The sequence below is a fragment of the Pleurodeles waltl genome, chromosome 2_2 (assembly GCF_031143425.1).
Source record: "Pleurodeles waltl isolate 20211129_DDA chromosome 2_2, aPleWal1.hap1.20221129, whole genome shotgun sequence".
Taxonomy (NCBI): Eukaryota; Metazoa; Chordata; class Amphibia; order Caudata; family Salamandridae; genus Pleurodeles; species Pleurodeles waltl.
The window spans coordinates 973,701,641-973,729,302 of NC_090439.1; the positions used below are offsets into that span (position 1 = coordinate 973,701,641).

Sequence of the window (27,662 nt, forward strand, 5' to 3'; positions counted from 1 at the left end):
TGGCTGAGCTAGAGGCCAAAATCTACAGCTAGGAACTTTGCAAAAACACGTCAGATTTCAATGTAAAAATGTGATGTGTCCATGTCGAGTTTCCTGTCACGCAAGTGGGGTACCATTTTTATTGGGAGACTTGGGGGACACAGAATAGCAAAACAAGTCTTATTGCTCTTGTCTTTCTCTACATTTTTCCCTTCCAAGAGTAAGACAGTGTGGAAAAAAAAAAGACGTTGACTTTAGAAATGCCCTGTAATTCACATGCTAGTATGTGCACCCCGGAATTCAGAGATGTGCAACTAAACACTGCTTCTCAACACCAGATCTTGTGCCCGTTTTGGAAATACAAAGGTTTTCTTGATCCTATATCTCACTTTTTATATTTCACCAAATTAATTGCTGTATGACCGCTATACAATGAAAACCCGTTGCAAGGTGCATCTCCTTTATTGGCTCTGGGTATCTAGGGTTCTTGATGAACCTACAAGCCCTATATATCCCCGAAACCAGAAGAGTCCAGCAGACATAACAGTTTATTGCTTTTGAAAATATGACATTGCAATAAAACGTTACAGAGTAAAACGTGGAGAAAGATGGCTGTTTTTTTTTTACCTCAATTTCATTATTTGTGTTATTTCAGCTGTTATGTTCTGCAGGAAAACCTTATGGGATCTATACAAACTACCCCTTGCTGAATTCACAATTTTGTCTACTTTTCAGAAATGTTTAGCTTTCTGGGATCCAGCATTGATTTCACACCCATTTCTGTCACTAACTGGAAGGAGGCTCAAAGCACAAAAAATAGTAACAATGGGGTATGTCCCAGTAAAATGCCAAAATCGTGTTGAAAAATGTGGTTATCTGATTCAAGTCTGCCTGTTCCTGAAAGCTGGGAAGATGGTGATTTTAGCACCCCAAGCCCTTTGTTGATGTCATTTTCAGGAAAAAACCACAAGCCTTCTTTGGCAGCCCTTTTTTCCTATTTTTGTTTTCAAACGCAATTTTTTCCGTATTTTGGCTAATTTCTTGGTCTCCTTCAGAGAACCCACAAACTCTGGGTACCCCTGGAATCCCTAGGATGTTGGAAAAACACGGACGCAAATTTGGTGTGGATAGCTTATGTGGACAAAAAGTTATGAGGGCCTAAGCGCAAACTGCCCCAGATAGCCAAACAAAAGGCTCCGCACAGGAGGGGAAAAGGCCTGGCAGCGAAGGGTTTAATACCCTGTTCAATAGATCTAAAAACTGGATCCTGAACGAGTGCTGACACTAAATAATTAAGGAAACTCTCCTGCAACATAGGTAGGACAACAGGAGAGCTGCTGAAATGATGAAATCTACATTTGGTGTGTGTGTGTGTATATATATATATATATATCCCTTTCTCTTGAGGAAAGATGCAAAGGTTACCTATCATGCATCACGAATATGGAGCATCGATTTGGCTTGATAAGATTTAGACTGGGAATGGTGCATCACCTAGTGGCGTTCCCTAAAATAAGGTCTTGTCCAGCTGAAATGACTCGTCGTTCCTGTGATGGGTCCAGTAAAAAGAGCACCTTGCAATTTAGGCTGTTCTACAAATTTTATGTGCAACTTAGGATCTTTTATCTTAAATCTTTTTTTATTTCCCAAAACATAAGAACACATCAGGCCACAATGAAATTTTTATCTGATGTAAATAACCCTCACCGTCTTATAATGTGGCGCTTTATATTTTAAATGCTATCAAGGTAAGGAAAAGTGTTACTTTTTAAATATGTATAGATTAGATATGAGAAACTGCATGTGACATTTTCTGTGTTTATTTTTTTATGAATGTTGATATTGCGACCAGGCTTGTTTAGAACGATATATTTATGTACTTTTATGGCTATTTATGTATATGCTGAATATAGCTTACAAACGGAGCAAACGGAGTCAACCAAATACCAAGCAAAAGCAACAATACAAACCAAACCTTTCAGTGTTACCCATTTCCAAGTGTTCAACCAACAGCTGCATAAGTAGTCAGTGGGCTAGCTGATGGGAGCACACAGGCTAAAGATAACTATGTTTCCCTCCAGACTAAACGTAAGTAAATACCTAGTCAACACCATATATTTGCTTTCTTCAGCACATAAACCAATTTACAATCTGTGTGAACAATGTTGTAGTTCCACTTATAATAAATGTTGTGAGTGAGGCTACCATATTTGTGTGTTAATTTGGAACCATGGTTTGGTTACAAGCTATATGTGTTTTCTGTATTTATTATTGTGTTCAAACAATAAATAATCAAAGAGCATGTGATTCATTTCAGCACTTAATCTTAGGATACATTCTGGTGTGCACATATAAGTATCACAATCACAGTTTGGGGGAACTCATTTTGAATCACTTCATATTTCTTGGTAAAAAATATTTTTTTTCACTCTTTAATCACTTTCGTGCAACGAGTCTGACACTATTACAGTACAACAAAAATAATACTGCATTCCCCCACGGCCTGTCCCTCATTTTAATGATACAATAGCAACAAGCTTTTCAGAGGTTCTTGAGCTTTCTTAGTAACTTTATAAAATGTGCTCGAACCATAGGAGGGTCCCACTGGGTCTAGCTACCAAGAATTACATGACAAATTAGATAAATAGGAATCTAGTACCTCCATATGGAAATGGCAAAGATGTAATTTACAATTGTTGTAAAAGAATATCTGGATTCTCCCTTGAGACAAATGATCGGTAAACAGAGTGCTGCTGAGCTCTTGTTACAGATAGAGATACACCACTCAGAGTGAGGAAGAGGTACAATTTCCCTAAGATACTTGAAGGTTACATGAAACACAGACGAAGAGGGGGGAGTGGAGGATGCAGATGAAGTGGAGGAGCAATAGAAGAACCTGGAGGTGGAGGAGCAGGGGAAGAAAGGGGCAGGCCAAATTAAAGGAAGAGGATTAGCAACAGAATGTACAGGAGAAAAGAGATGAAGAGCACGAGGACAGCAGAGGGGGAAAAGGAGGTATTGCTGTTTGGCTGTGCAGCTGTTTTTTCTGAATCTCCATTTAATTTTTAGTGGATACATTTGTTCCAATCGTTATCTACCTTCTTGCCGCAAGTTAAAAAAAATAACATATTATTAACACTTCTTTGTGATATTTTTCAAAAACACTATAAAATGAAAATAAGTATGTAGCACCTGGCATACTTTAGGACCATGGCTAACAAAAAGAAAATGTAAGCTAAATAAAAATCATCCATTACTGTGCAACTTTTTTAGGACTCAATATTGTTAGTTTAGAATTATAATTCTCTGAACAATGCCTATTTGTAATATAATGACACATGTAAGCAACTCAAGAATATTTCAAAATCAACATTATGACTTTAACAAGTAGTATGGTGAGGTATGGGTGAAAGTTATATATATATCTTACCATGATCACCAACAAAGATAACATTGACACATCGGTGCAGCTTTAGCTGTTTCAGGCCATCCATTAATTGACCTACAATTCTATCAACCTCCTTCAAATGAGTGCTCATCTGCAGATAAATGGAACAGAAAAGGCAGGACATTCAATTATCCACAAGTTTTCTTGTAGTCCTAGTGAGATTAGTTTCACTGTAAGCAGAACACTTGAACAACAAGTTAATAATTTCTCTACATTCAGATATATTATAAATGGCACCAGTCTCTCAGTATAGGAGAAGCATTTACATATAATAGAAAAAATAATTCAAAAATCTTAAAGACTTCCTCTATAAATGACATGCTTCCATTCTGTAGTGGCCTCACCAAACTCCAAGGTTGGATGGCCGACAACCTTCTGATGCTCAAGCCTCATAAAACTGGACATGTTTTTGATTGCTATTAAAATGAATACACATTTGAAGCGGAAGCCCTTGAGGAACTCAGAATAAAATACATCTGTTTGTACTACAGATACTTAGACTTTACTTTGAATTGTTCTCTATGACTATTTTCAGTACATGCACAATGGAAGAAGTCACCAACTCCCCTTCACTCTAGCAAGAAAATTAATCATGTGCTGTACCCGACACATTTAAGAATGACAGTTCCTCTGTTGATTATCTTGTGGGCAAAACAATTTTGTCTAAAGCCTCGTCAACTACACACAAGGTCATCAGCAAAAAAGTTTTCCAACTCAAGTCGGTTAAATTTGAAAGTGATTGGCTAGTCTATAAATCACACATCTGAAAAAGTATACACATTTGGCTAGTATACTCACAATTTTTGGTGGAGTAAAAGGATGTAAATATACCAAAACGGAGAACTACCTAAACTCAAAATCAAATTTTAGGAACCATAATTGCTTTCTAGAAACTTCTATCTGTTGATTTAGGGACAAAGTTTCCCTTTCATCTTTCAAATGACATTTAAAAGCTCATATTTTCCAAGTTATATTTGAATAATTTTTGCCATCATCCATCTACACAAGATGTGAATTCACTGGTTTCCTGCCCACCGTACCATGCACTCCACCTCCTTCCCAGGACCTATTTAATGGCAGCTGCAGTGCGGACATGCAGTGGTCGTACAAAAGGCATGCCAAAGGTAAGCATGTTCACACCCGTCGACGCTTAGACCGCACCCAGTGTCAGGAACCCCAGTTATCCTCCCTATCCTCCAGTACCCTGCTGTGCTCCTCCTTGCTCTTAACCCTGGCTGCATCCCGCTGCACTGTTACCATATCACACTACAGAACTCGGAAGGAACATTCACTTGTGTCTCCTGCAAGTTCTCATGCACTCTCCCATACCCACACCCACCACTCACACACCAACAGCATCCAGCACCCCACTCGCTCACACAGACCAAACACACCACACTTGAATGCATGCTCTTTAACACCTGCTTGTTCACCAAACATGCCTCAGGGATATAGGGCCTACTGCACAACCATGCTCCAGACCTGCTCTTTCTCACTGAAAGATGGCAAACCAGACGTCGCTATAGCCATCCCCGCTGGCTACAAGGTCATCAGGCAAGATCATCAGTGCAAGCCCTAAAGTGGAGATGCCATCATAGTCAAAGATACCATCAGCTGCACCACCTAAACATTTCCCTGGGAGGAACCTTTGTATACAGACTACCTAGACCCCACACCAATTTTGCCATCAACATCACGGATTTTGTCGCACCCATCATCATCAAAGCAGCCAACACCTTCAACCTATCCTGAGACCCTAACTTTCACCTAGAAGCCTGCAGTGATTCAAACTACTTCCCTTTTGAAAAACCACAAAACTTTGGCCTCACCTAGCAAGTTAGCAAAATACCCTTCCCACGCCCCGGACATCTATTGTACCCAATTTTCTCCTCAATCAGCAACACCACAGTCGATAAGCTGCAATTATGATCTGGACAGATCACACCCTCGTCAGTTCCAGTATACCCATCCCACACCATCACAGGCCTCCTACCACAGGAACAGCCCCCTGGAGCTAGAAAAGCATCTCAGAAGAGAAGTGGGCATCTGAGCTCTCCGTGCACTGGCCCAAGCACACCAGCAACTTGCTAAAAACCATCAAAATCTTCAATAGCTAGATCACAGTATGCAGTGACGCCTTGGCTCCCCTCAAGCACAACCCAAAGGCAAGAGCCCGATCACAAGTCACGGGTTACACAGAGGAACTCAGGCTGAAGAAGCTGCATAGCAAGCAACTGGAGGGCAAATGGAGAACAAGTCAAGGCACAACAGATAAAGACATCTTCAAATCAGCCCTAAGATCCTACAACCAGCAGATACGGAAAACCAAGCATGCAGCTCTTGCAGATCACAGACTCCAGCAATAATGGAATCAAGGAAATCTTCACCATCCTCAAGGACTTCTACATGCCACCAGCAACAATACCCTCTCACAAGACCTTAGCAACAAGCTCTCAGAATTACTCTGTTACAAAATCACCTTCATATACAGCATTTGTGACCTTTGACCGGACCCTGTTTCCGCTGCAACTCAACTTCCCATCATGACTAATGAACGAACCCTGACATTGTGGCTTGCCATTGCCACCATCACAATTCCGGTTACATGAAGAGAATCCACTCCGGGGCTCCATCTGACCCTTGCACCTATCACGCCTTCACCAAAGTACTTATACCAATCAGTAAAGCAAAAACACCCATCCTCAATGCCTTCATCGACTAAGCCACATTCACAGCACCAGGAAACAGTCATCCCATCATCATGCCCCTGCTTAAGAAAACATCCACTGACCCAGCCACGCTTTCCAACTACAGACTCATTTCCCTTATACCATAGCCGTCAAAGGTCTTACAGAGACTAATCAACAGACACCTCACCGACCACCAGCTGCTCCTCAATGCCACCCAGTCTGGATTCAGGCCCAATTACAATAAAGAAACAGCACGCATTGCCATCACAGACTACATCTGTATGATCCTTGATAGAAGACCAACAGAAGCCCTCATTCTCCTGGAGCACTCTGTAGCATTTGACATGGTCTCATATCCTATCCTCATCAGACTTATGCAAGAGATTGGCATCCATGGACCAGCGTTCCGCTGAAGATGCTCCTTCTTAATGGATAGAACACAAGATCTCAGCCTGGGTCTTGGAAGTCCGGAAACTCATCTGCAGAGTCCCTCAAGGTTCATCTTTCAGCCGCACCCTCTTTAACCCATACATGATCCCTCTGGCAAATGTCATCTACACACAGGACATCAACACCTTCTCCTACTCAAATGAGACACAACTCATTTTCGCTCTCGGATATAGCCCCCCCCCCCCAATACAAAAACCAAGTTCAACTCCTGCATGACCAAAGTCAGTAACCAGATGAAAGCCATTTGCCTCAAGCTCAACATGGACAAGGCAGAAGTGATCTTCAGCAAGAACACCTCACCCTGCAACTTCAACTGGTGGCCGGCTGAACTCTGACACACACCCAGAACTCTCTCCAGAAACCTCAGAATAACCAACAGCAAACTGGATATGACTGCACAAGTCAACACCGTCATTCCATCCTGCTTCCACTCCCAGAAAATGCTGAGGAAGATCTACAGATGGCAGCCAAGCAACATAAGAAAAGCTGTCATTCATGCCCTAGTCACCAGCAAGTTGTATTATGGGAACATCCTCTATGCCAGGATTACCAAGCAACTCACTAAAAGACTGAAGACCATCAAGAACTCAACAGTCAGACGCATCCTCAACCTCCCACACAGAACTCAGGTTAGACCACACATCAGGAAACTATGCCGACTTGCAATACACAAAAGCACTCAATTCAAACTCCTCACACATACATTCAAAGCACTCCACAACTCAGGCCCCACATACCTGAACAGCTGCATCTCCTTCCAACCAATTATCCAGACACCTCCGCTCCGCAGGGCTCCTACTCGCCAACATCCCAGACATACTCAGAACCAGATTAGGAGTATTTGTTTAAAAAAAAATACATTTTATTGAAGGTTAACATGCATACATAGAACATGCCGGTATCCCCAGCCAGATGACATTAGTATTTATGGGGTTGTCATCTTAACAATGGTGGTGTCCTAGAATGTTAATATACAAAACCATTTAAATCCAATAGTTTCACACTATTTCAGTACTACCGTTGTCCATATGGTTGCTATGACGACATGTTGCCGCAGCCCAAGTTTCCTCAAGGCTGGCTCATTCCTGGCTAGTATGCTTATCCGTGTCCCTGCCCCCGTGCCGAACAAGAACCCTTTAATATAATGAATATCCGCTGCTCTTAGGTTCCCCAGGGAGGTCCTGCATCCCCATCTCTGAAGTCCTCCCAAGGAGTATGCATGTCAGAGGGAGGGAAAGTGCACATCCATGCTATATTTCATAACCAGCACCCCCTATGCTCCACGGAGAGGGTGCTTCAGCAGGTTGTGGTTCTTCTAGATTCTCCAATGAGAACACCAGGGTGCCCCAGGCCTGCGCCCCTTAGATGGAGCTCAGGTCTCGCTAAGCCTCCTGAATCCTCACCATCCCTTCCGCCCCTGCCCATTTCAACAGTTCACACTTCCAGATTGTGCCTTGAGAACCCCTTGATGCCTTGCTTTCCCCCGTTTAGCTAGGAGAAGTGCCAAGACTTAAAATTGGTTGAACACCTGAAATCTGGTTGTGTGGGGGTATCCACTGGGTAAGCAGTGCTTAGGGTCACAGAGGACCTCACGGTCAAGTGTACTAGTCAAACTCCCAGACGTCCGCCAGGACCGGGCAGGCCCAAAACATATGAAATAATTCTGCTGCTTCTTCGCCACAGCTTGAGCACCTGATTTCCATCAGGCCAAAATGCCGCGAAAGTCTACTGGGCATCAGATAAGACTTATGTAATACACAGAAGTTGACAAGCGTGAACCTTGCGTTTCTAAACACTTTAGGTACTCTGACTAGTATCTCTCCCTCAATTAACATCGGTTATTGGCATGCTCAGGTCATCCTTCCACTTTTGTATGAGGGCCGTAAGGGTTAAGGTGAGGTCTGCCCGAATCCTCCTGTAGAGATACGTTACTGCTTTATGTGCGCCTGTGGCACTTGTTAGGTATTGACAGACACTAGACTTGGGGGGGTCAGGGGGGCTCTGCTAGCCTGTGATACCAGTGTCTAGTAACCGCCTCCGTGAGTGCCCTGTGAAGGAGAAATTGCCCTTGAGGTAAGTCATAGCAAGTGCAGAAGTCCTCAAACGGTAGGAAGGCATCCGCTTGGAATAAAGCCCCCCCCTGGAGGTCACCCCGGCCTCCACCCAGTGGGAGAGGCCCCTGCGATCACCTTTGTGGGGGAGCTCCATCTGAAACTGCAATGTGGTCTCAGGTGCATAGGGCATGGAACAGCCCGACCAGCGGATATAACGCTGCCAGCAGTGGTGCAATACCTGTAATTCAGTGGAACCAGGATCAGATGGATGGCCAAGGTGAAGGACGTTCTAGCCAATTTTCGAAGGTCCAGAGTGAATGGTGCTGCCTCTCTGTACGGCATCGTGCGGCCCGCTATCCACCTTGTCAGGCATTTCAGCTGGCCCGCTGGGTAGTAGGCTTCAAAGCCAGGAATGGCCATGCCTCCATCTGCTGTAGGCCTCAGGAGCATTGCAGAGGTCACCATCCTTCTGCCCATCCCCCATAAAAAGTCAACAATCAGTGAAGTTAGCTCCCTGAAGAATGCTTCTGCGATCCACAGCGGAAGTGTGATAAAAAAAGTAAAGGAGGTGAGGCAAAGCAATCATGTTTAACAGGGCTCCGCATCCTGCTACTGAGAGAGCTAAGGATCCCCAGAATGTCATGCCACTGCGCAGGCCCTGTAATGCCTGCCGTACATTCCCCTCCATAAGGTCTGCCCGGTCGTAGTAGATATACACTCCTAGATAAGCCAGGCAGTGCGGCTCCCACTGCAGAGTACCGATGTCTGGAGGGGTCGCCCTGTCAGCTACCGCAGGGAATAGGCTAGACTTCTGCCACTTGACTATGAGCCATTACCAATTCTGTGTGATGCCTTTTGGCTTGAAGAATGCCCTTGCTACCTTCCAACAGTTGGTTAACAGGGTCCAGGCTGGCAAGGAGGCTTTCTGTGCCACCTATTTAGACAACACTGCTGTCTACAGTGCCAGCTAGGAGGAACACCAGCACCACCTCCAAGAGGTGCTTCAGGCTCTGCAGCATGCAGGCCTGTCAATTAAGGCCAGCAAGTGCCAGACTGGGCAGAGTTCTGTGGAGTATTTAGGACACCTGGTAGGTGGTAGCAAGGTGCAGTCCCTCCAGGCCAAGATTGAAACCCTCATGGCCTGGCAACCACCTAAACCCCAAATCGAAGTGAGAACCTCCCTAAGCCTCACTGGCTACTACTGAAGATTTGTTAAGGGCTATGGCACCACTGTTGCCCCCTTAACTGGGCTGACTTCAAAGAAGCAGTCCAGGCTGGTGATCTAAACAGAGGCTTGTCAGAAAACCTTCGATTCTCTCAAGGAAGCCATGTGCACAGCACCTGTGCTCAGGGCCACTGATTACTCCAAACAATGAATCGTGCAGACAGACACTTCAGCGCATGGCCTAGGGGCAGTCTTAGCACAGCTGAATGAGGAGGGCCTAGACCAACCAGTAGCCTTCATTAACAGGCTACTTCCACAGTAACAGAGGTGGAGTGACACTGAAAGAGAAGCATTTACTGTGGTCTGGGCACTGAAAAAGCAGAGACCATACCTGTTTGGGACTCACTTCCTAGTTCAGAGAGACCACAGGACCATGACATGAAATGGCTCATGCAAATGAGGGGTGAAAATACTAAACTCTGTCACTGGTTGGCTCCAAAAGTACATTACCCACATAGATTCACCCCTCATAAGCTGCCTGACTTCCTGATCAGACAGCTGATGCATAGTCAGTAATAGAGAGAAAGCAACTATGCATCTGCTGCTGTATATCTATGTTACATATACATAAAGGTGATAACTGGAATTCTTTAATTATTCTCAGCTACTCATCCCAGTCCATCATTATTTTGCACACCATTCCCCCTCAATACAGACCCAGCCATATGCAAATAAGTACTGATCCAGCTCCAATGGGAATAGTCTGGGCCAAACTGCAAGGCCAGGACCTCTCTGAACCAGAATGCAAGCAACGCAGGACCATCTTCGCCCTAGTTAAGGCTCATCAGCAAAGTAGAGGTTGGTTCCTATGACATAGTGAGCACAGGACTGACATCTGGGCATACCAGTCCCACTTAGGGCGTCGCACTGAAGTATACAAAAAAGAGCTAGATGGAGTGCATAAATTAATCTCAACCTTAGGTAATTACGCTGGACTGAACACACCCCAATAATGAAAGTCTCTGCTACACGAGAGTAAGCCTCAATTTAATGGTCAGTAGAAGGTCTATGGCCAGGGCAGTCTATTAACAATCGATTTCCAGCTGTTGCAAGTACAATATTTAAAGAAATTTACCCTACATGCACATCTGCTTTATTTCAGTTAATTAACTTAAAAAGAAGCCACAAGACATACCGACATTGCTAACTGCGTGGTCTGAAAGATCTTCTTAGTCCTCATACTGGATATAGCCTATGTGGACAGGGTATATGTACATGTGCATTTTAAAGCACAAACTAAAAAACATTCCGTATGATGGTCATAAATTAGAGGGAGTAAAGTAGAGCTGTTAGTGATCTTCGAACAAGGTTGCAAATACCACCGTCCATGCACCATGAACACGAAATTTAATACAAGTAGTTTTAACAAACCATCATAGAAACTAATTATATTTTTGCAATTTAAAAATGGTTACAAAATTTCACAAGGAGTACTTTTTCATATGCAGCAGTTAGTTTCTTAGTGTAAGATAACTCCACCCATAAACAGTGATCACAAGCCCATCAATCAGAAATTTTTATTTCAAGGCAGTCTGCTATGCACCATTAAAGCCATATAGGAGAAACAAGATACTTTTCCTTTGGCTCAATAAGCATCTGCTTTGCCATAACATTCAAGCAGGATTTGTAACCTATGCTTTGGTTCTTAAGTCTAAAGTTAACGTTTTCATGTAGTGAAGAAGTCTTCTTACCTCTGGATTGAAAGGACCATGCCGATGACCTGCAGCATCGGTCTCTTCAGAGTAAAAGGCATAAACATAAGGCCTGCAACAGAAGATTTTTTATAGACTGAATTTCTTGCAAAGTGTTCAAATCAGTCAAAGCAAAGGATATCCATTTGATATTCTGAACTAATGGTATAAAAAAAAATAATACAAATTTCTGCTAGAAATCAAAGTTAAGTATAGTACAAAGACTGAATGAATACAAATGAACCAACATTCAATTCAAAAGTAAGATTGGAGGCTTTTGCCCCATGTCATATTTTCTAATCTTGATACTGTATAGAAATTTATCTCCATCATCCTTCACTGGACATTTGCAAGTACACTGAAAATATATTTACAATAAACAACTTTTGGAATGTTCTACACCGTTCTGGGCATAAACTGGAAAAGCAAAATACAAATATAATAACCCAGCTGTAAATGTCCTCTACTTGCACCGCACCCTGTCTAGGCTAGGAAAGACCTTCAAGGGTAAGATCACAAGTCAACTTCAGGAATACAATGAAGCACACCACCTTATCGACAATTTTCAGTGTACAGCCCAGTCTTTGAAACAACTTCCTTCAATCACTTGAAGACTGCTAACCAATGTGCAGTATGCAATAAAGTGGGCCAAAAGATACTCTGATGCTGTATTCAATAATAAGGGGAGTCAAGAGGCAGTCATTTAAATGGATCTGCAGGCCAGCAATTAGATTGGCTCCTCGATGTCTGTGATAACGAGTGCTACCTGGGGTTCGTAGAAGCTCTTCACTAAACCTGCCACTGGACAGCATTTACATAAAACTACAGGGGTATCTGATCTCACAACATTAACTTTATTTCCTAACAGAAACCAATGATATACATAAGTCTGGGCTATGGGTCACCAAGCACTACATCAGCTTCACCAGCTGCCCGAGGTTCATTTATTTTTAGTAGAAGGAGAACTTCCAATGTATATGGATAAATAACAAAAATGCTGTTAACGAGTGGCACAAACAATACTGTGATTCTATAACATTGGTCCCAGATCACAGGAAAAGCACCATCAATAACAGTTAAAATCCAAGGCATGTTGTTTATCGGCAAACGTAACTTTTCATGCTACACAAACAGAGTGGCTAGAAATACTAACTTGCTGATCAATATGACTGGATAGGTCCCACCCTTCCTGCAATCTAGTCATTGGGTGGAACCAACAAGAGCAACAGTCTGGCTCTTCTTGGACAACAGAGATGTTGTAAGGAAAGGCACCACAATGACACTGGCTACTACTAGAGCTGGCAACTCAGTTAACGGTCATCTTCTTTATGTTTAAAGCAAACAGGGGTTCGGGCCTACCATAACTCCAGTAGTCTGCATACCACTATATGCAACGAAGAACCTGAAACCTATTAACTTCCACATCAATCAATCAGCCAATCGAATCTCCAATGGAAGCCAAAATGAATGAAAGCCATTAAAGTGCTGGAAGCACAACTCGAGAAAACCCCGAATCCTGATCTCACAGTACTGACCACTGTGGGTTTCAATCAGAATGAAAACATATCCTTGTTAAAGGAAGTGTCCTAAACAGTTCCATGGTGCCACACCACCGCCTTCCCTCAGCTCAGAGTCTGTTTGGTCTGCTGGGTTTCTTCTCCCCAGAGTTTAACAACTCAAATCTCAGTTTGGGCGATTCCACCCATTCGGTAGCAGTCATCTGAACCCCTCATTTATTTCATAGTTGCAATGTGTCCATAAGAAAAAACACGGACGCGCTTAACAAAATTCCAAAAAATAAATACCATAATAATGATAGAGTAGTCCTGTTTTGAAAGCAGAGTTTGTAAGCGGTTCAGTATAACCACAGTTCTCAGGCATTATAATTTTCCAGATTAGTTGTGATGTAACAGCCTTCAAAACTAATATTCACTGTAGTTAGCTAGATGGTGGAGTAGAGGTGTCTTGTAAGGATGTTGCAGTGGCATGTCTAATGTTGAGGAACAAGGTGTCCTTCTGATGGAATTGTCACGATTTAATTAAAGTTTACTGTTCATGCACTATTTCTTGGAGTGAGGTTAGGGATTATGTTTCATAACAGACGTTTTGTGGTTTATACACCATCACATTCTGTGTGTTGTCAGCATTTAAAGTAGCTCTAAATGTTCTGCCAACAAGCACCCAGGGGCTGAGGAAGATGTTAAAGGATACGATACACAACTGAAGTGTTCCAGTGAATAAGTGAGTAGGGGATGCTTGAACGTAAGGAAAGCAACAAGCTGCGAGCGAAAGGAGAGAAGGAGTTAGATAATTTTCTTGAAAACATTACGTTGCACATATCAGATCATATGCATAAGGTGTGGTGCTTTATATACAACCTTTTCTACATTGACCACCATTGTCAATTCTGTACCAGTGTATACTCCTCTGAAAAAAAAAATCCACGGTTTGGCATACATCTGACAGGCAAGATTCACAGGTATTTTCTAGACTAGTCAGACAGTGGATTCTTAAGTGCACCTAGGGCAGCTATTTAGAAAACTATGTACAACAGCCTGGACAGCAGCCCAGTGACAGGAGGTGGATCAGCGAGGTGTGAAAGTTTGAATGCTAAATACAACTTGAATCTACGAGTGCTGAGCATTCTGGGGACATGCTCAGTTGAGCATATCATTAAGATGCATCTGTAAGAATAAACCGAAAACTGTATTATTCATCTGTCAGAACCATCTGGGTTCTCAAAAGAGAGGTGGTAGCCCACCAGGTTTAAACCAGGTTTATTGAGAATGCACCTCATTAGGGGCAGTTTCAACCCTCACTACCCAGGTTAAAGCACTGAGTACTACAATCAGCCAAAGATTAGCCAAAGGTATACGAATCATCAAGATGAACCACCAATGTGTAAGTGAAGGGTTACATCAAGAGGATGTGAAATTAGGAATTCCACATGTGAGGCAAACTGGATGAATGTAGTGGAGACATGTTCAAGGAAAAGGAATTGTGCAACAGCCGTTGGAGATTCTCATGATCGGGCTAAAGTTATGCTATTTCTAAACCACAGGAGACTAGTGTTGCGCGTTGTACAAGACGGGCAGAGGAGAGCTGCTACAAAAGGTGCTTGAACAATGGAAGTCCAGGTTCCTTTAAGGTCTAACAGCTTACAAAAGATTTCTAAACATTTTTCTACAGTTGTCCATATGAAGCTACTTTATTTCTTCACATAACCTCCACAAACCTTAACAGTTACTAGATTTACTATTGACACCCTTGGTGACAACAAGGAGATTGTGCATGGATTTTGAAGGCATCCACCCCCTCTTATGCAGGCCTGACTCCCTAAAGCCCTCTGCTATACCACGCCAAATGCACACACCTCAGGCCTAGTATTTAACAGGGACCAGTCCTTAATTCCATTTGTACAGTTAATTAATACAGCTATGCAGGGTGCAGCTTTTGTGAAATCTTAGTCACGGAAGTGCCCTGGAAGTAACAATCATGGTCAATTTACTCGCACCATTTAGCTCAGTCTTCCATAAAAGAACACTTTAGACTCCAAAGGGTACAGAACCATACTGTTCACATGATTTTGGCATGCGTCATTGTAGACATCATGTGCCCATCAAAGAGGAAACAGTTCAAGATATTGTGTCTCACTCACACTTCATGGTCGGATCCGAGGTTCTCCATCTAAGGTCTTTGATCCTCACCAGCCATAAAGGCATCTAAGAAAAGCATCCTCATGTCAGCCATTATGTGACTTTAGAACTCTTATCCAGGTTGTCTGCATTCCCCCCTTCTCAAGTAAAGTTGAAGAAGAATTTTGGAATTATTTTTTTCCAACAATACTTGATAGTTCTAACTGGCATTGGTACCTTTGCTCTCTGCATCTGCTTTTTGTTTTTTACACCATTGCTCATACATTGTTTTTGTTATAAACTATACAGTCTTCTTAGTTCTTCATCCTCTTTCCTGAATATATTAAACATTCTTCTTCCTTTCTCTCCTCTGATAATTTCCCACTCACTTAAATATGTTCTATAATAGTCCCCGGAAATGTAATTAAGTAGTAATAACATAGGTTAAACCTAAAGGCCCTTAGGCCTTTCAATTTAGCAGTCTATCAGAGTCTTTTTAAGAAAAAGGACCAAACTTAAGAGTCCACTAATCAGGTGACACCAACCTTTATAACCTTCCTGAGAGAAGCTCCAGTTCCTCAGATTTTCTGAGCACAAGTGCGAAGAGGACATAACAGTAATAAGAGAGGTGAAGGTGAGCTTCTCTGGGGAGGAGGGCGGGTCGCATGTGAATCTATGAAAGATTCCAATACTGGAGAACTATAGTTACACGTAAGTAACTCAATCAGAATAGCAACCAGTATTTATGCACACTGTAGAACACGTATCCCTATAATCTTCACGTCTAAATAAATATATGTATATCAGTGTTCTAAACATTAGATAATAAAATTGTTATGAGAACTTACACTGCACCTAGGTCTTCCTTTTTTTTATAAATAGACATTTGCATATCTGAATTTATGATGGTGGGATGAGGGATATAGTGCACCTTCACTGGAAAAGAAGTATCAGGACCGCCTGTCCCACTGCTACTTCTCCTTGAGAAAATTAATCCAGGCAGTAATGTCTGGTAAATGTGTGGCAGCTTTTCCATGTTGCTGCCCTACAAATGTCATGGAGCGGCACACCTGCAAACAGTGCTGTGGATGAGGATACTGCACGTGTTGAGTGAGCACGAACAGAGGCTTGCATTGGCTTGTCTGCTGCTTGATGCCAAAACCTATTGCTGAAGAAATCAATCTTGCAATGCTTTGTTTGGAGAGCGATTGACCATGTCTGGGTGTGCTGAAAGCCACAAATAGCTGGCTGGTTTTGCGAAAAGCTTTGGTCCTGTCCAAATAGAATTTTATGCACCTTTTAATGTCTAATAAGTGTAGAGCCTTCTCCGCTGCAGTTGTAAGATTTGGAAAGAATGTTTCAAAACTAGAGGTTTGTTTAAATGGAAGTCCGAGGGGACTTCTGGTATTAAACGTGGGCTTGTGCGCATTACTTAATCTGTAAAAAGGGATCTTGTATAGACAGTGCTTGAATCTCACTGACTCGCCTGGCTGACGTTAGAGCAATGAGGAGAGCTAATTTCCAGGAAAGGAATTTCATAGAAGCTCAATGGATTGGCTCAAATGGTTGTTTCATGAGTTTCACAAGAACAATGTTGAGATTCCAGGAGGGAGGAGGAGGAGGTCTGAAGGGTGGAAAACTCTGAAAAGTCCCAGATTAATTAAGCGATTTCTAAAAGAGGACCATAACGAAGGTGAATAACCTGATCGTCTAAAAGACAAAATAGCCACTAGGTGAACCGTTATGGAGGAGTGGGCAAACCTATGTGTGCCAGATGCAACAAATAAGGCAATATTTGTTCTGGCACTTGACAGTATATATCTGCACTCCTGTGGGATGTAAAGATGTGCCAATTTATGGTGCTCAGGAGCCATGCTCATAATTGCATTGATTGAGGATTCGGATGGAAGACTTGTCTGTTGTTCTTTGACAGCATATGTGGAGATATTTTTAGTGGGATACGAGATTTCACTGAGAAAAGAAGAAGCTTCGTGAACCAATGCTGGCGAGCCAGTATGGGGCTATTAATATCAGTGTGCATGGTTCCCTCTTCATTTTGGTTAGGACCCTCGGGATCAAAGGAATGGGCGGAAAAGCATAGGCAAAGATTCTGCACCATGCTATGGAAACTGCATTCCCCCATGATCCCCGTTGGTTATGGTAACTTGCGTAGTATTGGCATTTGGAGTTTGACCGGCTGGGGAAAAGGTCAAGGTTGTGTGTTCCCCACTGAGAAAATATGTGGTTGACCATGGACTGGTCCAGTTTCCTTCATGACAGACTGATTATACTTTGCTGAGAGAGTTTGCTATCTTGTTCTGATTGCCTGGGAGATGAAGTGCTGTTAGTAGTATTCCATGCTGTATGGCCCAGTCCCATATCTCCTGAGCTTCCTTGGAGAGAGGAAGGGACCTTAAACTCCCTTGTTTGTTGATGTAATGCATTGTAGTGGTATTGTCTGTTCTCATTACCACTTCTGAATTGGCTATCTTAGGGAGGAACGCATGCAGAGCTAGGTGTACTGCTTTTAGTTGTAGTAGATTGATGTGCAGTGTTCGAAACAGATGTGGCAGTTTTCCACATATTTGCAGGTCCTGCAAAAACACTCCCCAACCGTCTAATGAAGAGTCTGCGGTGATAACTGATGGGGCTGGCTGATGATGAAATGGGTGGCCTAGAAAGATGATGCTTCTGAGACCACAATACCAGAGCTTTGGTAATGGCCGGAGTGATCTTGCTGTGGTCTTCGAAGCTTCCTAAGACCTGAACCCACTGCAGACCGAGTTGTTCCTGGAGGGTGCGCACTCAGTCTACAAAATGGAACTAGAGGGATGCATGAAGACATCATCCCCAATAAGGACTTGTAAAGGCTTACTGAAAGGGATTCTTTTCTTTGCACTGACTTTGCCAGAAATACTAGTCTTTGTTCTCTTTCTACAGCAGGGCAAGCTATGCTGGATTGAGTGTTCAGGTTTGTCCCTAGAAAAGTGATTGTACGTGATGCTTGTGGTTTGGACTTCTCCCAATTTATAGTTAGACCTAAGCTGCTGAGCAGGGCAATGCACTTTTTTGTTGATCTTTGTGCTGCTGAGAAGGTGTTTGCTTTTATCAGCCATTCTTATAAGTTTGGGAAGACTCAATGCTTTCTTCTCCTGAGAAAAGCAGCAATAGTTGCTTGGCACTTTATGAGTATCTTGGGAGCTGATTTTAGATTGAATGGAAGGACTCAAAATTGAAAATGGCTTCTGGCTACCATGAATCTTAGGGCTTAGTCTGTGGGCTGGATAAATTGCGATGTGGAAGTATGCATCCTTCAGGTCTAGGGTAGACCAATTCTCCGTGGTTCAACTGGAGAAGGACGCCCTATAGAGTAATCATGCGGATGATTGCTTTTTCAAATAGGTGTTTAACTCTCTGAGAATGAGGATCGGTCTCCAATCCTTCCACTTCTTGCAAATAAGGAAGAAACTGGAGTAAAATCATTTTCCTCGCTGTAACGGTGGTACCTTTTCTATTGAGCCCTTCAGAAGCATTTTGTTGCTCTCCATCTTGAGTTGGGGCAGATACTTTGAAGACGTCTTGGGAGGAGGTATTTGGACAAACTCCAGCATGTGTCCACACTTTACCAGTTGTAAGACACACTGGTCCAATGTTATGGTTTGCTATTGCTGGAGAAATCATTTTTTTTCCTAGATTTAGAGGTAGATGTTTGGGGGTAGCCGGAGCACTGAATACATCATGATCGCCGAGCAGAGTCCTTAGCTGGACGAGCTGGAAGTCCTATGGGGGTAGCCCTATTGTAAGCCGCTTGCGGAGGTTGCCTTTGGGAATATGGCAGGTTAAACTGTTGGGAGGTGGACATGAACGATGGCTATCTAAGCTACTGATAGCCTCCCCTATATGAAGGCATTGCACGTCCACTATTGGCACGAAAGGAAGACTTTCAAAACTACAGTGTTCCCAAAGATTTTGCCATCTCGGAGTCAGATTTTATTGACTGTAATGCCTCATCAATAGGCTTCCCAAAAAGCGATTGTCCTTCAAACAGAAGGTCTAGTGTTTTATAATGTACTTCCAGGCGAAATGATGTGGCCTTCAGCCAACCTTTTCTTCTGAGGACAGCAGCCCCTGCAAGCAGACGAAATGCAGTAGTGGCTATGTCCATTGCACAGTCAATTATTTCTGCAGATGTGCGCTCCCCTTCATGTAATATCTTTTTAGCTTCCACTTTAGTGACCTCCAGCAGTTGATCAATATCTGTGGTGATGTCAGCTCATAATTGTCTGTCATATCTAGCTAAAACCGCAAGGAGTTAACTGCCCTTACAGTTAGGCTGGACATTGAAGAGAATCTTTTGCTGATATTGTCCAATCGTCTTCCTTCCTTGTCTGGGGGTGCGGATATTGGTGTAGAGGGATTTTTGGATCTTCTCTGGGATGCTTGTGTTACCACCGAATCTGGGCGATGGTGACCAGTCAAGCATGCTGGGGCATCTTCAGGTGCTTTATATTTCTTGTCTAGGTGTGGAAGCACTGTTGACTGTCGCTGGGTTTTGCAAGACTTTCACACCTTCTTCCCGTATGTAATTGACTATTGGCATGGACCATACTGATTTTTGGAATGGCTCTTTAAAGTCATAGAGAAAGCAATCAGTTTGCTTGGATGGCTTGGGAAGTGCAAATCATTTAGCAGCCCTTTCCATAAGATTATAGAATCCTCCGAGGTCCTCTGGAGGCGAGTATACTTTTGAAGGTGAAGAAGAAGGTGGGGCTAGAATTATATATTCGTCCCACTCGGAATGGCTATAGGGGAGATCGCCTTCCTCTTGTTCTCCTTCCGATATGTCATTGTCTTGTGGGAGGGTCATATCAGGCGTGAGCACATTTGCCAAAGGTAAAGTGCTAGGCCTCTGACACAGGGTGGCTACCTGAGAAGTTGGAGATGATAGTGGCTGAGGTTGTACTTCTGTGGCTGGAAAACGCCTTCTATAGTTGGCTAACATTGCCTGCAAGTCAGTTATTAAAGTGTTCAGCATATAAAACCCCTCTTGATATGGTTGTTGACATGCATAGTATTGTGGGTCATAAGCTTCACTATACTCGTCGCTGTCCTCTTGCTACTTTACGAATAACTGTGAGGGACTGTAGTGAATCCTAGTTTGTTTTAATGGGATAACAGGAGTTAGCTTAGCCTTTGGCTTGCAGACTCGTGCCCCAGTCACCTAGTGACTTTTAACCTACTTAGTTTGCTCTGTCTTAGACCATTTATTTAATTATTTCTTCTAAGATGGCTGCCTTCTTTATAGTTAGGCCCTTTTTGTTTAGAGTTATGTTATCAGTGTCACCTCGCTAAGGTGTCAAATCAAGCGACAAAGACAGAAACTGTAGGTGCTCACATTAGAAATTACCATCCAAAGCATGGGGTGTTATCTATTGTTTGGAAACTACCTGCGTCAGGGGTCCAAGTAGATCTGTATAAATACATCACACTTGAGACAGAAAATCAGAGGGATTTTGACCAGATACCATCCCTGCTATTGATGCTGCACGTCGCCTTGACGCTGACCTGGACTTCGTGTCCCTACGAAGTCTGAGTTAGAGACCTCATTCGAAGGTAACAAATGTTGGGGGCTCCTTTCAGGGACATGGCATTGGCAGATTAGGTTTAACATACCAAGCTCTCCTTTAGTTAGAAGGTTAGGCCTATTGTGATTGGGTATTAGGACATATTACAAACTTCATGTCTTTTTGTATCATTGCAAGATGGTGGGGGTCTTTATAATAATGACTCGTCTTTACCATTCTGTTCCTTGCACTGTTCATTATTATCTTAATCATTGCAGCCCATGCAACTTATCGCAGATTGCAGTTGTGTTAAATAAAAACTATTGAAACTTTACTGCATCTTCTTTATTGCCTGTGTTTGATTGAGACATGATGTATCTGTGAGAGAGGGGTAATCTCCATTCAACCACGACACCCCCTGAAATGTCATACTCTTGAGTGCATGCGTAAAGGCTGCCACAAATCATTGTTAACTGTTTGGGTTTTGGTGAGGTGCTGCTAGTGAGCCGGAAGGGTTGGGACTACATTTGCGACTTGTTGTAGGACAGGCATAGTCACCTACAAACATAAGTACTGTCATCCTTATACCAGCAGTCTTGCCTAGAGCAAGAGTCCAACTACGACAGGACTGTGCCCTGTTCCAAATGGACCCTCATCATCCGATTCGTCGTCACCCTCAAGAAGGTGGGCTGGTATTAAAGGTGTAATTTTTGCAGTTTCCGGTCTTTTGGTATTTTTTTTTCTCGTTGACTGTGTCGTAGACTAGCTCGTTGACAGTTTCGTAGAACAGCGTGAAAGGAGCACTCGTCTATGCTACCTTCATCGTTGAAGATTTTGAAGATATTTTAACTGTCGACGGCTTTGTGGTGGAGGCTACCATCGATGACGGCAATTAAGATACCAAGGTTACCGTCATGGATGATGTAGTAGTAGAAGTCTTCATCGATGTCGTCCTTATCGACTGTGGGTAACTCGTCGTCAGAAAGGCTGTCATCGGAACTGGTAAAGAAACTTGTCAACAGTGTGACAAATCCTGCGTTGCCGTCAACGAGGTTATCATCGATGGTGGGGATTTTAAAAGTGGTCTGTTGACTGGAGGAGCAGAGGAAGGAGTGAGATGACTTAGGAGGAGGAGTAGGAGGCACAGATGATGATTTTCTAGCCCTTTCGGAACTGCTCGAATGTCCTCATCTTTTGAGTAGAGTTTGTGAGGAGATGAAGAAGGGCTGTGTCCTTTGTAATACCCAGAGGTGGTCTTTTTGTAGGCTTTTCTTGGCTGCTCTGAGGAGGACCCTGACTGAGGAGACCTTGCTCTTTTTGTGATCTCCTAGAAGATGTAGAAGAATCGTCGCTCTCCGAATCAGAGGCTGGATTATCTCTAGATTTACATTTTTGCAGACATATCAACAATCTGTCTTCTCTATCTTTCAGGGTTTTGGAGGAAAAGGTGCAACATACTTTGCAATCGTTTGCAGAGTGGTCTGGATTAAGGCAGCATATGCAGGTCTGGTGAGGGTCCCCAAAGTGCAAAACTTATTACCACAGGTTTTGCAGGATCTGAATAAACCAGTTCTCTCCTTGTCAGACATGGTGGAGGCCTTGCTAGGTATCAGTCAGAATTAGTTGAGAAGAATATAATCTTTTGGGTATCCCCAAAAATAAAGAAAAGCAGAGCTCTGAGGAGACTCCATAGCACGACATGCAGTAGGAAATCTGAGGAACTGGAGCTTCTCTCAAGGAGGTTCTAAAGGGTGGTGTTGCCTGATTGGTGGATTCTTAAGTTTGGTTCTTTTTCTTTAAATGACTCTGATACAGTGCTAAACTGAGAGGCCTATGGGCCTTTGGGTTTAACCTATGTTAGTACTACTTAATTAAAAGGTACCGGGGACTCCCATCTTGACAAAGGGGAATGCATGTGAATCTATGAAAGTTCAAATACTGGAGTAAAAATATATATACACATACACACACACTGAAGTTATTATATCATGCGCACTAGTAACTATATTATATTGTAAAACTGATGCCCTCAGGTTATAATCAAGCTTTTCAAATTGCAAACAAAAAATACACACACACAGAGGATATTTAAGTTAAAATGTGGTTGGACTATACACTTAGTTATGTCACTGGACATTGAGCACTGAAAGAGGAAACAAGTACAGTTTGTTCAGTAATTCTTACTGCTCAGAAAAGCACGAGATAACAGACAAGGGCCAAGGGCCCAAAGATGCATAGCATTGATTCAACCTCTCTGGAAGCAACAGCATGACTTGAGTCCACAATACTTGTGCAGATAACTAATGGATAATGAAGGCACAAGGGTTCTTCTACATGCATCTGCAGTCGTAGAGGGGTGGGTGCCTTGCCCAGTCTATACAAGCAGAGTTTTTGGTTCTCTGCCCACTGGCTGGGATCCAGAAGCAGCGTGAGGCACCGCCCCTCGCCTCTACCGGGGACACCTCAGCGAGGACAACAGAGGAATACTTTGACTCCGGCTGTGGGTCTTTCCTATAAAGAGGCAGTACAGCTCCGATGGCATTAGTCATTTTCGAGAATGTTTCCCTGCGGGGTAATAGAAGGTTGTTTTAACCTTCCCAAAGGAACATTCAGGGGAGCGGCTGCCAGGTACACATCGGATGAAGGACAGAGAGGACATTGTATCAAAAGGAGACCGAGCCCATTAGGCATATGAACATTTGCAGGACTTTCCATTAATTCTCCAGCCACTTTTCCACATAATTTCATGCATGCAAAGAAAACAGAAAAGAAAAGTTACCTTTCGTTATCTGGCAACTGCAGCCACTTCAGCATCGCGAGTACTCGTCGCTCTTGAGGTATTACCCTGAAGCACAAGAAAGAGCGTCGGGCATGAATGAACTGGCCAGTTTCTATGTGCTATAAAGGCTGCACTTGTTGCTTACAATGAAACCGAAACATACAGCTTGGACAGGTCACATGGCGCTTTAGTAGGCGTCAGAGTTTATTGAACCCACAGTGGATTTTGCAAAATCACAGCGCTTCAGTTATGAAGCGCCGAGATAGTCGTATACTGCCTCCTGATGTAAAGTGAGAGCTACATAACTGTACACTTTCTTCATTAATTGATGCCCCCACCTCATTTTACCATGACGCCATTTCTTGTTCATTTGTTCACATGTATTGTCCTGTGTTCTCGTTGTACAAATACACGCACCTCTCTATCCTCAGATGTTAGCTAAGCATCCTTGTTGCTACACACAGCGTTTGTCGCCTTCGGGGGATAGTTTCACGCCTTAAAAGTGTCCCTAATATTTTTTCAAGTTATCAAACAATGGCCGTTAAGTCATTTAAAATGTCTCTCGCCAAAACAAGACCGATTTCCCCCCCACAGTGTAGCAAGATTTTCTCCAGTATCACCCAATGACAGCAGGGTAGTTTCGAATCCTTCTTCCCGCTTCCGCCAGATGGCGCCGTTTAATAGCCCAAAGCATCCCCACCATCTTAAGTGAAGCAAGGAGGTAAATCTTTGGAGTGAGCTACTTTTCTTTGTCCTTTCAGTCAAATCCACAAGCAACACAGACTGTAATGCCCACACTATGTAGAGCGTGTGGTGTCTGAACAACAGTGGTCAAGGCCAGTTTCCATAGTCAAAAGAACATATGATGGGGGGAACATTATTGTAATAACCACTACCTAGGTCTTGCATAAATGAAAACGTATTGGGCTTAGAGATCAAAGGTTGACATTATAGCAGCTCCAATAACTAATCATTATATATCGCTGGTCACTGCGGTTTTGTCATTTCATAGTACTCTACATAACCAGTGCTATTATCAATTTATTGGAATTCAATGCATCAATATCTGAATCATTATGGGCCGAGCCTGCCTTTCTTGGATTCAAAGCCCTGACCTTCAGATTACAGAGACATACCAACGGTATTTGTTCAACTTGCTGAGCTAACTTACCCATTTATAGCGGCTCTATCTAAAACCAATTCACTGTTTAACACTGTTTTTTGTTTTAGAATACTGAAAGGGATTATTGTAGGTTATTTATAGGTAATAGTCTGATAGATAAAATTATGACTTTGGAATGAAGATGTCTCGGTTTAATAATCTACACTTTGACAGCAAAAGAAAATAAGTTACTTACCCGCAACTGTAGTTCTCCAGTGTTACAATCTTTCATAGATCACATGCTTGAATTCTTGCCCCTGGTGGAGATGGGAGTCCCCGGTACCTTCATAAAACGCAATTCCACGATAGGCATAGACCACAAAGGTCCCAGGGAAATAGCTGCTAAGTGGACTTTAATGGAGACGTGGGCCAGACCCGATTAAGCAAGGTGTAGAAGGCAAGGTAGAACCTCTTCTGGTGAAGAGGAAATAGGTTGCACGTTAGCTGTTTGGGCCCATATACAAAATCTTTTCCACCTGAGGCGATAGGTTTTATCAGTACTGTGCGCATGTGCTCTGGCTATTATGCCCCTGCACTCCGATGGGATGTTCAAGATGCCCAAATTCATAGAATTCAGAAGCCAGGGATAAAAGAACTGACTTGGGGTCTGGATGTAGAGCTTGTACCTGGCTCATCATTAACTGAGATGGGATCAGCGTCTGCTAAATGTGATGCTGCTGTGAGAGGGTGAGTAGCTCCGTGAACCAATGTTGGCACAGCCATTTTGGGGTTATAAGAATTATCTTGAATGGTTTGGTCTTCATTTTCCTGAGGACTTTTGGGAAGAGAGGAGTCAGATTAAAGGTGTAGGCAAAGATTCTAGACCATGCAATCAAAAATGCGTTCCCCCCATGTAGCCGGTTGAGGATGCCAACTTGCGCAAAACCAACATTTCGAGTTCTGGGAGGTTACAAAGAGATGAGGTCTAGATGTGGTTTGTCCCACCAGAGAAATACGGTGTCCAGACTCTCCTGATTGAGCTCCCACTTGTGCCAAGATTTCCTCAGTCTGTTGAGAGTGTCCACTATTGTATTCTGCTTCCCGGTAACGTGTTCTGCTCATAGAAGTACCTCATGTCTGATGGACCATTCCCAGATCTGCAGTGATTCCTGGGATAGTAAGCGAGATCTTATGCTGCCCTGCTTGTTTATGGTCATCATTCTGCATCATGGTCATATTGTCTGTGTGGATAAGCACTACTGAATTGCATATTCTGGGAAGGAATGCCTGTAAGGCTAGATGCACTGCCTTGAGCTCTAGCAGATTGATATGTACATGAAGCTGATAAGGTTCCCATTTGCCACTGACTTGGAGGTCTTGCAAATAAGCTTCCCACCCATCTAAAGAAGCGTCGGTGGTGATGACCAAAGGAGAAGTCTGAGGCAGGAAAGACAGGCCGATTGAGAGACGTACCTGTTGCGTCCCCCAGGACGGGGGGGTTGATCATGCCCAGGGTGACCTGGATGAGGTCGGCGAATTATCCTGCAGCCTGTATCAATTGTCTGTCCAATTCCTCTTGTAGCTGATACATCCACAGACGGCAGAATCAAACTAGAGGAATGCAGGATTACATCATCCCTAATAGAGACGAATGGAACAAGATGTTTTTTCTTTGTATACATTTGCTAGAGTAATTAATTTTAACTGTCTCTTTGGTGTGGGCTATCGAGCATGGCACCTAACAATGTAGCCCTCTGTGAATCCACAAAGAACTGACTTCTTCGAGTTGAGAGTGAGGCCCAGTTCACTGAAAAAGTATAAGCAGGCTCCTGTTGACTCCTGAGCAGTCCGAGGGGAAGGTGCCTTGATCAACCAGGTGTCAAGATACAGGAACACCTGATGTTTGTATTGTCTCAGAAAGGTCAAGGACAGGAGCCAAACACTTCGTAAAGATATGAGGGAGATTTTAGGCCAAAGGGAAGTACCTTGAAATCGTAACGGCTATCAGCTACTGTGATTCTTATACATTTTCTATGTGTTGGGTGAACTGGAACGTGGAAATATGCATCCTGAAGATCGAGGGTTGTCATATAGTCTCTTTGATTGAGGAGTTGGAGTATGTCCTGCAGGGTTACCATGTGGAAAGACTGCTTTCTAAAACAGGTGTTGGGGTTTCTCAGATCCAGAACTGGACATCATTCCTTTAACTTCTTGCAGACCAAGAAGAAACAGGAATGGAAACCTTTTCCGTTTTGTGCCGAAGGAACGCTCTCTATATCTCCTTTTTTGAGCATAGTTTTGACCTCCAACTTGAGCAATTGCAGATGCTTTTGAATGGATGATTTAGCCAGGGCTGGAGGGGACGTTTGAATTAATTTTAATGTATGGTCAAATTGAACTAGGTCTAAGACCAATTGGTCTGTTATTTCTTGCTAACGGTGAAGGTGGTTGGATATTTTTCCACCAAGGCGAGATGGAGAAAGCAGGGGAGTAGCTGGAGCCTGCAGATAGTCACTGACGGCAGCCAGTGTCCTTTACTTGGTGTCCCAATTTGGCTCTTGGTGGCGTTCCATTATAGAGTGATTGTGGTGGTTGTCTTTTCTGATAATGGGACAATACTGCTGGGAGGTTGAAGTATATTGCTGGTAACCCCCACTGTAGGATGGGAGACTTCTTCCCCAAGCACCTCAAAAGGGCACCTTCCTGTATTGAAGGGTCCCCAATGATTTTGCTGTGTCAGTGTCTAATTTTATGGACTAGAAGGCGTCATCAATATGCTTGCCAAAAAGGGCTTAGCCATCATAAGGCACATCAAGGATTTTATTTTGGACCTCCAGTCTAAAGGAAGTGCCTTTAAGCCAGCACTGTCTTATCAACACTGGAGCTCCTGCGAGCTGTCAGAAGGCAGTTAGCAATGTCCATGGCACAATCAATAACTTCCGCTGATGCACGTTCACCCTGTTGCAGGATTTTCTTAGCATCTGCTCTAGCATCCTCTGCCATCCTTGGCGATCATACTGCCTGATAACTGCAAAAGAGTTTGTA

At 43.2% G+C, this 27,662-nt stretch overlaps 1 protein-coding gene across 12 annotated transcripts in view; it reads right to left on the minus strand.

Moving 5' to 3' along the window:
- ENPP2 (ectonucleotide pyrophosphatase/phosphodiesterase 2) overlaps positions 1–27,662 on the minus strand; it is a 636,665-nt gene that overhangs the window by 168,733 nt on the left and 440,270 nt on the right. For all 12 annotated transcript variants that reach the window (XM_069220669.1, XM_069220667.1, XM_069220665.1 and 9 more), the window contains exons 10-12: positions 23,516–23,581; positions 11,538–11,610; positions 3,410–3,518 (exon numbers count right to left, since the gene is read on the minus strand). In XM_069220669.1, coding sequence (XP_069076770.1) covers positions 3,410–3,518; positions 11,538–11,610; positions 23,516–23,581 — 248 coding nt within the window. The remainder of the gene's footprint in view (positions 1–3,409; positions 3,519–11,537; positions 11,611–23,515; positions 23,582–27,662) is intronic.